This window comes from Miscanthus floridulus, chromosome 8 (assembly GCF_019320115.1).
Source record: "Miscanthus floridulus cultivar M001 chromosome 8, ASM1932011v1, whole genome shotgun sequence".
In the NCBI taxonomy this organism is placed as follows: domain Eukaryota; kingdom Viridiplantae; phylum Streptophyta; class Magnoliopsida; order Poales; family Poaceae; genus Miscanthus; species Miscanthus floridulus.
Window position 1 is genome coordinate 213,600,233 of NC_089587.1, and position 11,866 is coordinate 213,612,098.

General features: G+C 44.5%; 1 protein-coding gene across 1 annotated transcript; it reads right to left on the bottom strand.

Annotated features, from left to right (window-relative positions):
* Positions 1-2,240: 2,240 nt before the first annotated feature.
* LOC136474882 (transcription factor MYB93-like) lies at positions 2,241-3,768 on the bottom strand. The gene is made up of 3 exons (XM_066472459.1): positions 3,544-3,768; positions 3,313-3,442; positions 2,241-3,113 (listed from the first exon to the last, which is right to left on the bottom strand). The coding sequence occupies exons 1-3, from the start codon at positions 3,674-3,676 to the stop codon at positions 2,387-2,389; spliced, it is 990 nt and encodes a 329-aa protein (XP_066328556.1). The 5' UTR covers positions 3,677-3,768; the 3' UTR covers positions 2,241-2,386.
* Positions 3,769-11,866: the final 8,098 nt, after the last annotated feature.

Here is an 11,866-nt window from a genome sequence, read left to right on the forward strand (position 1 = left end):
CTACTGTGACTGGAGTCTTGGACCTTGATTATTTAAGATGCCTCCATGGCTCCATTCAAGTATTTTATGAATAGTTCCATGCCATGACATTTCAGTAGCGATGTGCTAGTATTGAATTCCTTGGGTAGATGAGAAATAGAGTCTGATAAGTGGAGTCTGATTAAATTGTCCTTGTAATGCCCTATTAGAAAAACCAGCTACAGTTAATGATAGACATATACGAAAAACCCTTGTCAACGACTTCTATGTCCTGTTAGGGAGAAGTCCATTTTTGGCCATCCAACTATTGCCCGAGTTTGTTTTTGGCCATGCAACTCTAAAACGAGAAATCTTTGGCAAATAAACTATCAATACTGTAGTTGGTTTCATAGGTGGTTTTGTATTTTCTGAAAATAATAAAAACCGTCAGAAAACTTTAGTTGTATTTAATTATTTATACAAACTAGTTTTTAGCAATGTGGCAGTGAGAAAAAAAAGACAGGTTTACAGGCGGTTGAATGTCAGAACAATAGAACAACACTGCTGAAAGCAATTTAGACTCTGGTGTCAAAACCAGTATGTGCAGTTTCAAGTTACAGAGCTACGCAAAACTCTCTGACATTAGTTTTTTTTACCCATCTTCCTGTAATCCTGTTGTATTTGTATGTTTCTTTACGTGGATTCCAAATGGATAGATGACAAATATCATATTCCTTTTCTTTTATTGAATGGGAAAAATACCAAATTCCTAACTAAAGGTGCAACAAGAAAATGTTCACATGATGCAGGACGAGAATAAGATTACTACCACAAACTCTTTTCACATTCCGTAATTATTTTCTACTGGTTATATCTAAACTATGTTATCACTTGTTGGCAATTTGCATCAGGAAAGGATGTTACTGTTTACATAAGTTATCTCTTTAGGAGCGCATTGCACCCTATACCCTCAACGCCAAGTATGCACTGGGATGCATGCTGGAGTATTTGAAATACTGAATATTGTACGATGGATGCTAACAGCTGGGTTATTTGAAATATTAAAGCACAGTACGGGCTGACCTGGACGAGTTTGTCTTATATGCATTTTTCTTTCCAAGTTCCAATCACTCTGTGCCTCCGTAATGGTTTTCTTCAGTGACATGGAGAGCTTAATGTAGTGTCTAACCCTATGGCATCATAAATTAGTTAGTGCCTTGGTTTGCTTCCTCGTTCCAAATATCCTCAGCTGTATGAAAATTGAACCACAATCTATTCTCAACTTTATGCCCAAAAAGCTTAAGCATTGATCTAGTGTAGAAAAAAAACTGTAAATTCACACTTGTCAGTGTCAGATAAAGCTGTGTTGTTATTGCTAGAGATTTGAAATGAGTTTGTTAATGCTAGTCGTCAATATCTTGGAGGAAAAGGCATCAGCTCTTACCTGCTCATAAGAAAGAATACCATTTTAAAAGAAACTAACCTGTAAACTGACAAGGACATAAGGACAAGTGGCTAAGGAAAACCACTATTACTGCTTCAGAAAAGCTCCCTGATTGATGCATGATTACAACAACAACAACAACAACAACAAAGCCTGATTGATGCATGATTATTGTAATTAAATATTATCAGTGACAACAGCATATGTTTTAGCTGTTTGGATCCTTCCTATCGGCGCTACTTGCTTTCTGTCGCTCTTTGGACACAACAGGTTTCAGTCAACTCCCTGTAACTGCCTGGGAAGACAAGTTTCCTTCTCACAGTAGTATCATTTAGAACTTTTCTTCTATTGTGGATTACTTCATAGCATTTCTTCAAGAAAACATTCAGAACTTGAATATAACACAAGCTTTTCTTCAGAAGAGAGGACTGGTCTCTTAGTCTGTTGCTTGCTGGTAAATGGCAAAAGTCTTGATGACTTGAGTCCGTTGTAGTTCTGGAATATGATTTCTGAGTTTTGTGTCATCTAAATTCCTTTGTCCTAACTTTTTAAAATATGCAGGTGCACAATTCTTCAACTAACATGCGTTGAACATTTAGATGATCACCATACCTCATGCAATTATATACTATTTCATGCCTAACAATCATATGACATGACACCACGTTGACATATATTGCTTAGGATTTACTGAAAACTTGAGTGGGGTTCCAGGGAACAACTAGGGTGTTGCAAAAATGGTATGGAGAATCCAAACCTTCAAAATTTATAGTGTCGTATATTTACAAGTGTTTGGTATATAGTGTATGCATAGGAGCACACGTTTGCACTCAAAAAGAAAGAAAAAAACAGCATACGGAAACTACACCTCTCAACTGAGATCCACACCAGAATATGCCACAAAAACAGATGTGAGAAGGGAAGAAAACTAAAACTGAAAAAAACAAACAAACTATAGAGTAACACAAACACACACACTCCAGGCTAGAATTCATACAAACTCGCATATGACTGTTCCTCAAACAACTCAGGCCAACTTGGGAACAGAATGCTGCCACCGTCACAGCTCGAGGCACCGCAAGCATCACCGAGGTTGGAAATGGGGTAGTCGGTGAGCGGTGGAAGGGAATTTTCCGACAGCAGCGTTTTAGGGGTTCCATTCTTCCCCTCAACGCTACTCTTTGGAGTGAAGTCTGAGTGCTGGTTGGCATCGTTGCTGGTGGGTTGTTCAAAGAAAGTGCTAGGAATTTGGATGTCAGGCAGTTGACCAGCTACTATGTCTTGGCCACTGATACTCTCCAGGAAACTTGGAGAAGGCAACGTAGACAAGTAAGACATCTGTGGAGGACTCAGGAGGCCGATTTGCTCCAGGTCACTGGGGATGGTGTTGGCGTTGATGCTGCTGGAGCTGGGACTGGTGGCAATGGATGCTGCAGACTGGAGCAGGTTCTGGAGGCACTGGAGCTTTGCAGCCTGGACCGCCTCAACCTGTATCCTGGCAGCGTGGTCGTCCCATGGCCGCTGCTCCACGAGCTGGCGGAGGTTGGCGAGAGCAATGAGTTGAGGCAGAGCAGCAAAGAAGTCGGTTCTCGGCCGGTGCGTCATCGGGTCGAAGCCCATCTGGATCAGCTTCTTCTTCAGGTGGGTGTTCCAGAAATTCTTGATCTCGTTGTCAGTCCGCCCAGGGAGGTGCTTCGCAATAGCTGACCATCTGGTTTGATCATGACAACAGTTGACACCAGATTAGCATAGCAGTATAGCACTACGCACCAAGTCAAATATGCATGAGTTCTTGAAGATTAGATTGAAACAGACTAGTTGATGGCTTGATGCCAGACATGCAAAGAGATTTTACTAGGAAACTAGTGGGTGGTGGGTGCCAGGCATGTGTAAGAGGTGCAGTGCAGTACTTGTTGCCAAGGACGGAGTGGAGCTGGAGGATGGTCTGTTCTTCCTCCTGGGTGAACTTCCCTCTCTTGATGTCTGGCCTCAAGTAGTTGGTCCATCTCAGCCTGCAGCTCTTGCCACACCTGTTGAGCCCTGCAAGAACAATTAGATCGATGAGCTACATTTTCTCATGGAAACGATCGACCTCTTTTACATTACACTGAGAGAAATGGAGGTTTGTTCCCGTCACATACCGGCAAGTCTGGGCAGTGCTCTCCAGCTCCCATGGCCGTGCTTCTGGATGTACTCCATGAGCTTCTGGTCTTCTTCAGGGGTCCAGGGGCCCTTCTTGAGACCATTCTCATCACAGCAAGGAGACCTTCCCATTGAAAGATGAGATGGGGCAGGGGTAGGGTGGTGCAGGTGGGAAGGAGGGAGACAACCTGCCTGCAGCCTCCCTTGGCCCTTGAAGCTTCCTGTCCCTTGGGTGGCTGGTCACCAGAACACAGCTTCCGCTATATAAAGACTTCAGACTTGGAAATCCCTGTTTCCTGAACCCAGGTTTTATACATAGTTTATATGAGTATAAATGACTAATATGTCCCTTGATCATTTGAGTATGCCGGCAGGGGAGAGGGGTCTTAGTGTCCTCCCTGATCATTATTGTTGACTTGTGTCTAGTTGTCTTAGATGTGCTTGCTAGGCTGCTAGACACGGTGCTACTTGGCCAAGCAATCTCAGAGCCAAGTTGAGATATGATCACCTCTGTGTTTCTTTTAGCGTTATATATTAGTATTATATATGTTGCGTTCCTTATTGTGTGTGTGATTATTTACAGTAATATCACTTCTAAGATTGCCATTAATTAGTTCAGCTCAGCATGTACTAATTGATGCATGCATTACTTCTAAGATTGCCATTAATTAGTTCAGCTTAGACATTTTGGTGGGGCTGTTGCTCCAAGCAAAATGATGAGCACACAGGTTCCAGGAAGTGCTTTGCTATTTCCAGATAAAAAATGCATCTAGCAACTTCAAACAACTCTTTGTATGTACATAGGGAGTCTTAGATTATCCAAGTAATATTAGTTGGTTTTCGTTCTGAAAACTAGTAACATATATCTGCTTCAAAAGTTTGTACATGTTGTTTTTTTTGAACTACTTGGTACTTGTTTAGCACACCAAAAGTACAGTATCACACGAGATATACCACTTGCCATGCCAGCATGTATATATATATATTCCTGGATGTCACCGTACAAGTAGTCTCCGGTTCTTTTCTCATGTAATGGGACCTGCAGGTGATGAAGCCACCTGTGCATGCATGCATACATTGTATCTCGCCAGATAATATATAACCTAAGAAAAATATTGTGGAAGTATATACCAAAATGAAAGAGTCTGTTACGTACAGCTGGAATTGCGTATGCAGAAATCTGACTCTTGTTCCTGAACCCCAAAAGTAAATGCCTCGGTTAGGTGGGGTACTATTCTCTGATCGCGGCACCTCGTAGTTAGCTAGTTCTATTATATTTTGACGGACGGGAACATCGTTCTAGAAGATTATCTTTGGAACCATGTTTAGAGCAGAGGAAAGAAAGAGTGCAGATGCAATGGTACAAGGCTACTACTCAGCTTGAGCTAATGATGAGCGTGGATACATAAGTTTGGGTGCACAAAAGTCAAACCCGACATCAAGCTCTTTGGTTTAGGGATAACGATACTTGTGTTCGCCTGTTGATTTTTTTTTCTTCCTATTTCTGCAACTGATATGTAAGTGCCACAATTTTTCACGGTGATGTATATCTTGCAGCTTCTTTGAGGGAGTAGAAATATAAGATAAATTAATCAACACACTTGCAGTTTATTGACGGAGTAAATATATCACATAGTATAATTAAAAAAAGAAGAAAAAGTAGCAACGACCTATATATCTAGCACTAGCAGCACACATATATCCACTTGCTGGAGATTGACAAATGAGGTCGCTGAACTGCAACCAAGCTATCCAGACACAGCGTATGAGGACCAGATCTTGCGATTGACGATTCGCTCCGATCCAAACAAATGCACGGAGATCAAGCGAAAATATACTCTGCAACTGGGATTTGAGGACATGCAGCCTAAAGGCATAGCCTTTATATCCGAAAAAAAGAAGTGGCTGTTATCTACTAGTACTGCACTACGTACTAGTATTATACCTCCTGTTCCGCGGGCCACATGTACGTCCACAGCAGTGCAAGACAATGTCTAAATCCTTCTCCACCTAAACCTTGCTTCCAAGTTCCAACTCCATGCATGGAGATTAATTAATTAGTTCCTTTTTTTTTGGCAACTTTTTTGAAGGTTTCTACATAGATTTTTGCGGATGAATTCCATCCATTTCCACGTGCTTTTGGCGACGTGGGGGCGTGGGGCCGGGGCGATATGCCTCCCCATGCACGCAACGTACGTGAGGGGACGTTAGCATCATGGGAGGGGGGAGGGAAAAGCTTGCGCGCCCGGCCGCCTCGTCGTTGTTTTGGTGGTCGTCGTCGTCGTCACCTTCTTGTCTTGTTCCTCCTGCCTGCTCCCTCCGATCCTCCCCGTGGCCCATCATTAAACAACGGGAACACGCGCGCGGAGTGGGTTGATTAGCGTTTCCACGTCGTTCTCAGGGTCCTTGAGCTGGATCGTGACAGCGCCGTTCTTCAACATATATATATATATATATATATATATATATATCAGATCATTGGATCCTAGTAAAGCTGTATAGCGTCGTCGTCGGATTACGCTGAAAATTTTAATTAACTGTTCAGGTTTATAATGAGAGAAATTTTCCCAAAGATTTGGCCTAACTAAACCCAGTACTGAAAGTATCATGTTCTCTGGCTTTTTATACTGGTTTAATTTATGCTCGGAGGCACGTATTACAATTTCTTTTAAAGTACAAAACTCAACCCGCAGAGGCTCAATAGCCTCCGAGATTTTCGGCTTAAGATAGAGACCTCTCACGCAGGTTAAAAAAAAAACTCTCGAACCTCATGTCCCGCCCTCACATAGGGGTCTTTTACCCTGTGAGTGGATCGGTGCCTTATTAACCTGTGCTTTAGCAAACGTGGGACAGACGATGGGATTTTTTTTTTCACCTCCAGCGCTACAAACTCGTCCCTGTGGGGAATCGAACTCAGGCCGCGAGGATGCCAACCGGAGTACTTGACCAGCCGGTCTAGCATCCTTTGGCAACAATTTCTTTTAAAGTAACAGCAGGAGATCTGCTGATCTGTGAACTGAGACTTGAGAGAGAAGAGGCACGTATAACAATTAATGGTGCTTCATTTGAATTTGATTGTGATGATTGTCTTGCATTCTCACTGAATTATAAATGCAGCGTCCTAGTCTCGAGCTAGTAGGTTGTTTAATTTGCTCGTGCTCTGGCGACTTTTTCAAGCTCTCCTTATCAAAATGACATCCGATCCACTTGTCTCTAGGGTCTGTCATGGGGTGATTGCTAATAATCTATTTATTCGTGCCTATATATATACTTATTGACAATATTTCCATGTCAAGTCAGCAGTATACCAACGAACATGCATGCGTACGTCCATACAATTCTTTGTCTATATACATCTGAATAACCGTTATGAGTATATCCGTACATGTTTTTTTCCTACTTGATGTTTTCCACATCGGAATTTTTTTTTTCGCGAGCGGGTCTTTTACCCGTATTTCATTAAGAGGAAGGGCCTAAAGAAGGGCCGGTAACCGGATACAAAGGACTCATAAGTAATTCACGGATTACCCATGAAATCCCCAATACACAAAACAAACAACAAGAAAACATGATAAGGGAGAGGGGAACCTCCACCTCCACACACCACACAACTATGCCTACAAAAGAAAATTACATCCACGCAATGGTCGCCAGCAGATTGTGGGTCAAGATTGTGGGTCAAGCCACGGTGGCAAAGCATCCACCGATAACAGCGGCAAAGCATCCGCCAACGAACCAAGCGGCAAAGCATCCGCCAACGAACCAAGCGGCATAGCATCCGCCAACGAACCAAGCGACCACGGCGGCCAAGCATCCGCCTAGAAATGGGTCCACACAGCCTCGATAGCAAAGCATCTGCACGAGGGGAGACCAACGACAACGACGACGGCAAAGCATCCGTCAGGTAGAGACGACAGTGGTGACACCAAGCAAGCTGGACAAACCATGGCGAAGACGAGCATGAGGCACCCAGGCATAGATGCAAAGGAGCGAAACCGGCGATAGTAGGGGATGGGCTGCAGTAGTGCTCCAACGAAGCCTTCATGAAGGAACTTGACATCCGCGGATGCCAACAACGATGGTAAGCACACGAGTAAGGTCACGTGACCTCAGCTACCCCAGCGGACCAAAGCTTCGGCGACGCCTCCAAGAAGAAACATGGCGCGGTTGCGCCATTGCCGCCGGCCTAGACGGGCCAGGCAAGGTTTTCACCCAGCTATTTTACGTCCTCCAGGGCAGGCCACCCAACTGCAGCAACCATGGCACCACGACACCGGCGCCTGCCCGACCGCAGCCACAGGCAGCGCGCACGTGCGCGGTCACCGTAGGCCGGATCGGCCAGCCCCGCCTGCCAGCCGGACTAACACCGGCTAGCCGGCCGCCGCGTAGACCCACCACGGCCGCCCGGAGCCGCCATCGAGCACGGGGCGCGGCTGGCCACGGCATCACCGGACGGCTTGGGCGCCACCAGATCCGGCCACAAGGGTACTGGATCGGGCACGCCGGCCGCAATCGCCGTCGTTCAGGAGCAGGAGGAGCTCCAGCCTGCCGCGTGCCGCAACCTGGGCGGATCCAGGACGAGGTGGGGCGGATCCGGCCGGTCACTGGCGCTCACCAGCCCCAGGTGGGGCGGATCTGAGCGGACACCGGAGCTCCACGCCGGAGGTCGTCGCTCATGGCAGTAGACCGTCCCGGCCCAATCCCATCGCGGAGGGATGAGATCCGACCACCGGACCTCCAGATCCGGCCCCAAAGGAGGCGGATCCGTCCGTCCGCCGCTGCTCCTCGCCGGAGGTGGATGGAGTGGAGGGGGGGAGTCAGAGTAGCGCATGGGAGGGAGAGGAAGGTGCGAGCGGTTCCCGTTCGTCGGTGCCACCGCTGGCCGCCGCCACCGCGCGCCAGTGGGCGGCGACGGCGGCCGGGAGGAAGGCCGGGAGGGAGGCGCTAGGACCGCGGCAAGGTCGCCCCCCGAGTCGCCCTGTAGAGGACGCTCGGGAGGGAGCGTTCTCTCCGTTTCCTCACATTCCACATCGGAAATCATGCATGTTTTGACAGACTAAGCCGTACGTCATTAGTCATTCATCTTAATATAAGTCTGACCAGTCTTTTGTTGCAGGCTCGCAGCTCAGCCGTTTTATTTATATATCTAAGCTTATATTACATAAAGAGTGCAGCTTATATACGGACCTAATATATAGATAATGGACTAGCGTCACTTTGTATTATTCTTATGCAGACAACTTGGTCAGATACAAAAACTAAATGTATCTGGCCATATCTAGCATTAGTTAAAGGGCTACATGCTAAAAAAATCTTATTACTACAGTTGCATGCCATGCATTGAGGATGGGCAAGACAAGACAAGCACCTACTACCGTGAATATAATTTTCTTTCTGCACGTAGAAAAAAACTACCGTTAGCATTAATGTAGCCGAGTTAAAAATTAAAGAAGAAGAAGTGGTCATCAGGGTTAACAAAAATGATAGCAGCCATGCATAGATGTTTGCCTCTAATTAAGTTCAAATAGAAGCTAAAGATTCTTAGATCCCTGCATGAGTCATCCAAAGGTACAACACATAAAAGAGGGCTTCAAATTCCCACCAACTCGTGCTCCCATAGGCCACATCTTTTAATCCGTGATCTGCGGAGATATTCGCTGACGCTGGATTGACTGATGTATACTAGATGAATTCAATCATGTTGTGCTTAAGAAACAAGGAAAACTTTAGCAGACAGTTCTTATAGTGTTACATGGATACAAACTGAGAAATTATCTGTCCAAAGGATCAGATCATGGCATTGCCAAAATTCAAAAAATGAAGGTTCAGAGTTTCAGATCACGTAACGGTCTACTTTCAGAAACTAAATGGAAGTTCAGAATTTAAACTCATGGCATTGTCAAATTTCAGTAACAGGGCTTCAGAGTTTAAGACCATGGCATTATTGCCAAATTTCAGAGATACAAGTCCAGAGTTTCAGAACATTTGTAGCTTCATCACTACTCTATCAAGCCGTGTAGAAGCCACGGATGGGTAGCTGAACAGTACGTGCAGACACGGATGAGGCTTGCAACGACGAACATCTGTGTCATGCCAGTAGAAATAAAAGGGTAGTTTAACTTCGTCTTTCACCATGTAAACTGGAACAAGCAAGTGATGACACCCTCTTTGACATATGCGCGGGGAGTTGGTGCAGGCAGCGACCAAGAACTTCGAACGATTTATATTAGCTTCCATCCGGAACATCCTTTTGCTGATGACGATCTTTGCCCACCTCGACACTCTTGAAAGCTAGCAGTCTCGTCATCGTCAGAAGCAGACAAATGCCTCGGACCATGCTCACTTTGAGGTTAAACCACAACGAGTGCGTGTGCCGTGTGTGCACCAAAAGGGTACCAAGGGCACCCGCAAGCTTTTAAGTATTTTTTTTATATTTTAATAGAAGAGAGAGAAAAACTAACTCTTGATTAAGAGCTAGGCTCATACACACGTTTTAAGAATATGTGAGAGTGTCATGTGGGTCTAATCATATTATGAATCATTGCTAAAAACTAATACTATTGAAGAGGTTGGCTTAGAGCTAGTAGGTGACTCTTACCGTTGCGGGTGCCCTAATATGCCATCATTGATGGTTAGACAAATGCACCAGCCTTCCTTTTTAAAGCTATGGACCTCTGGTCCTTGTTGTGTCTCCCGGCTACTTATGCTCATCTCAGGGTAGAATCTGTATGCCCTGGAACCAGTTACTCTACTGCCCACTTACTAGTGACTCAACTGCAGAGGGACCAATGCAACTTCAGAGATTACAGTATTTTTCTATAGCCCTGTTCGCTTGAACTTATGAGCCGGCTTATTAGCTATGATACAGTATTTTTCTCTCACAACAAAACAGCATCAGCCGGCTTATTAGCCGCAAAAACCATCAGCATAAAGATTATAGAGACTTGGTTATAATACATGAGATATATTGTGTTGAGCCTCTAGGATGGTATATATAGGGATCACAGAGACTTGGGCTAAGTTTTCTCCCCAGGTAAATACATACAACAATATCGGATTACAATCATAAACTACGAGATATATTCGATATATATAATCATAAACTACAAGATATACTCGATATGCCCAATGTCAGGCGCAAAGCAACAGAGCCAGATGGAACAGCGAACCGAGACAAACACAAGGAGATGGAGGATTCTTGGTCCCCAATTTTCCTCAACTATTGTCTTGCGCGACTTGTCCTCCTTTGTTCACTGTGCAATTGCATCACTTGCCATGGACAACAAGTTAAGCAACAGGATAAAGCTTCTCCTGCTATCTGACAACTTTTCCCTGGTCCTCAGTAGAGGCTGCATTCCTTGTTGAAGGTTGAAGCTACTGCATGCCCCCATGCATGAGACTGTTAACATGTAGACAATTATAGACAATGGTATTCATCTTGTCCATTCACATGTACTCTGACGTTACCGATCGTCGGCGATTGGGAGTCTGCTCGTCAAGTCCAACTGAAAGATGTTTCCTTGCGGACATGGGTTTCTAACTGTGCCATAGGATATTATTTCAGTAAACCCATCTGTCTGGCTACGCTTTGTTGATGCAATCAGATTGATGATGAAGTGCAGGAACAGATCAACTGTTGTTTAATTCTGCCTTCTCAGTAGGACTCTTCTATTTACAGCATTAACTTTGGACTTCGTTTACGCATTTACAGTTTAATTAAAAGATACCCAGTGGCGTTAATTTACCTATGGATCATTATTAGGTTGCAACTGGTCAAAAGATTAAGACCTGCTCATAAAAATACTTCAGGTTATGATGCTGCTCTTAGTGTGAGTAAATTGCAAAAGACGTATAGTAGAAAGTAAGACCATATCAAACTCATCCATCAGGGATCAACGATCTCACTAAACTATCGTATATCCAACAACTGTCTAATGCTATAATATATACCATGCATGCAAATCCAAACGCTAATTTCATCCGATCTGTACTGCTTCAGCATCGACAATAATAGGCGAAGTTAAGGGGAGCTTTCCTTCATGATTAGTTCAACTCCAGCTTCCTTAGTGGTTGTGACTTAAGCCTTCACTGTCAAAATCACTGGTTGAGTCGTGAGCACGAGTCCATCACATTACTGACGACGAGTCGACAGGGAGATTTATTATAAGTGCTTCAGTGTCCTATGTGTACTAAAGGCCCCGTACTAGAGACAGCTGAAAAAGGACGTAGCTTCGTATAAAAAAGAACTGAAAAAGACATGTCTCCGTCTGCAGCGAGCGAGGCATGCGTATTTGTTCTCTCACTTCACTAGTCAGTAGTCAC

What these genes read in the sequence shown, in the direction of transcription:
- LOC136474882 (XM_066472459.1), bottom strand. Translation starts at nt 3,676, where the DNA reads ATGGGAAGGTCTCCTTGCTGTGATGAGAATGGTCTCAAGAAGGGCCCC. An exon ending in AGCACTGCCCAGACTTGCCG is followed by an intron (nt 3,443 to 3,543) that starts GTATGTGACGGG and finishes TTGTTCTTGCAG; the next exon opens with GGCTCAACAGGTGTGGCAAG. An exon ending in CACTCCGTCCTTGGCAACAA is followed by an intron (nt 3,114 to 3,312) that starts GTACTGCACTGC and finishes TGATCAAACCAG; the next exon opens with ATGGTCAGCTATTGCGAAGC.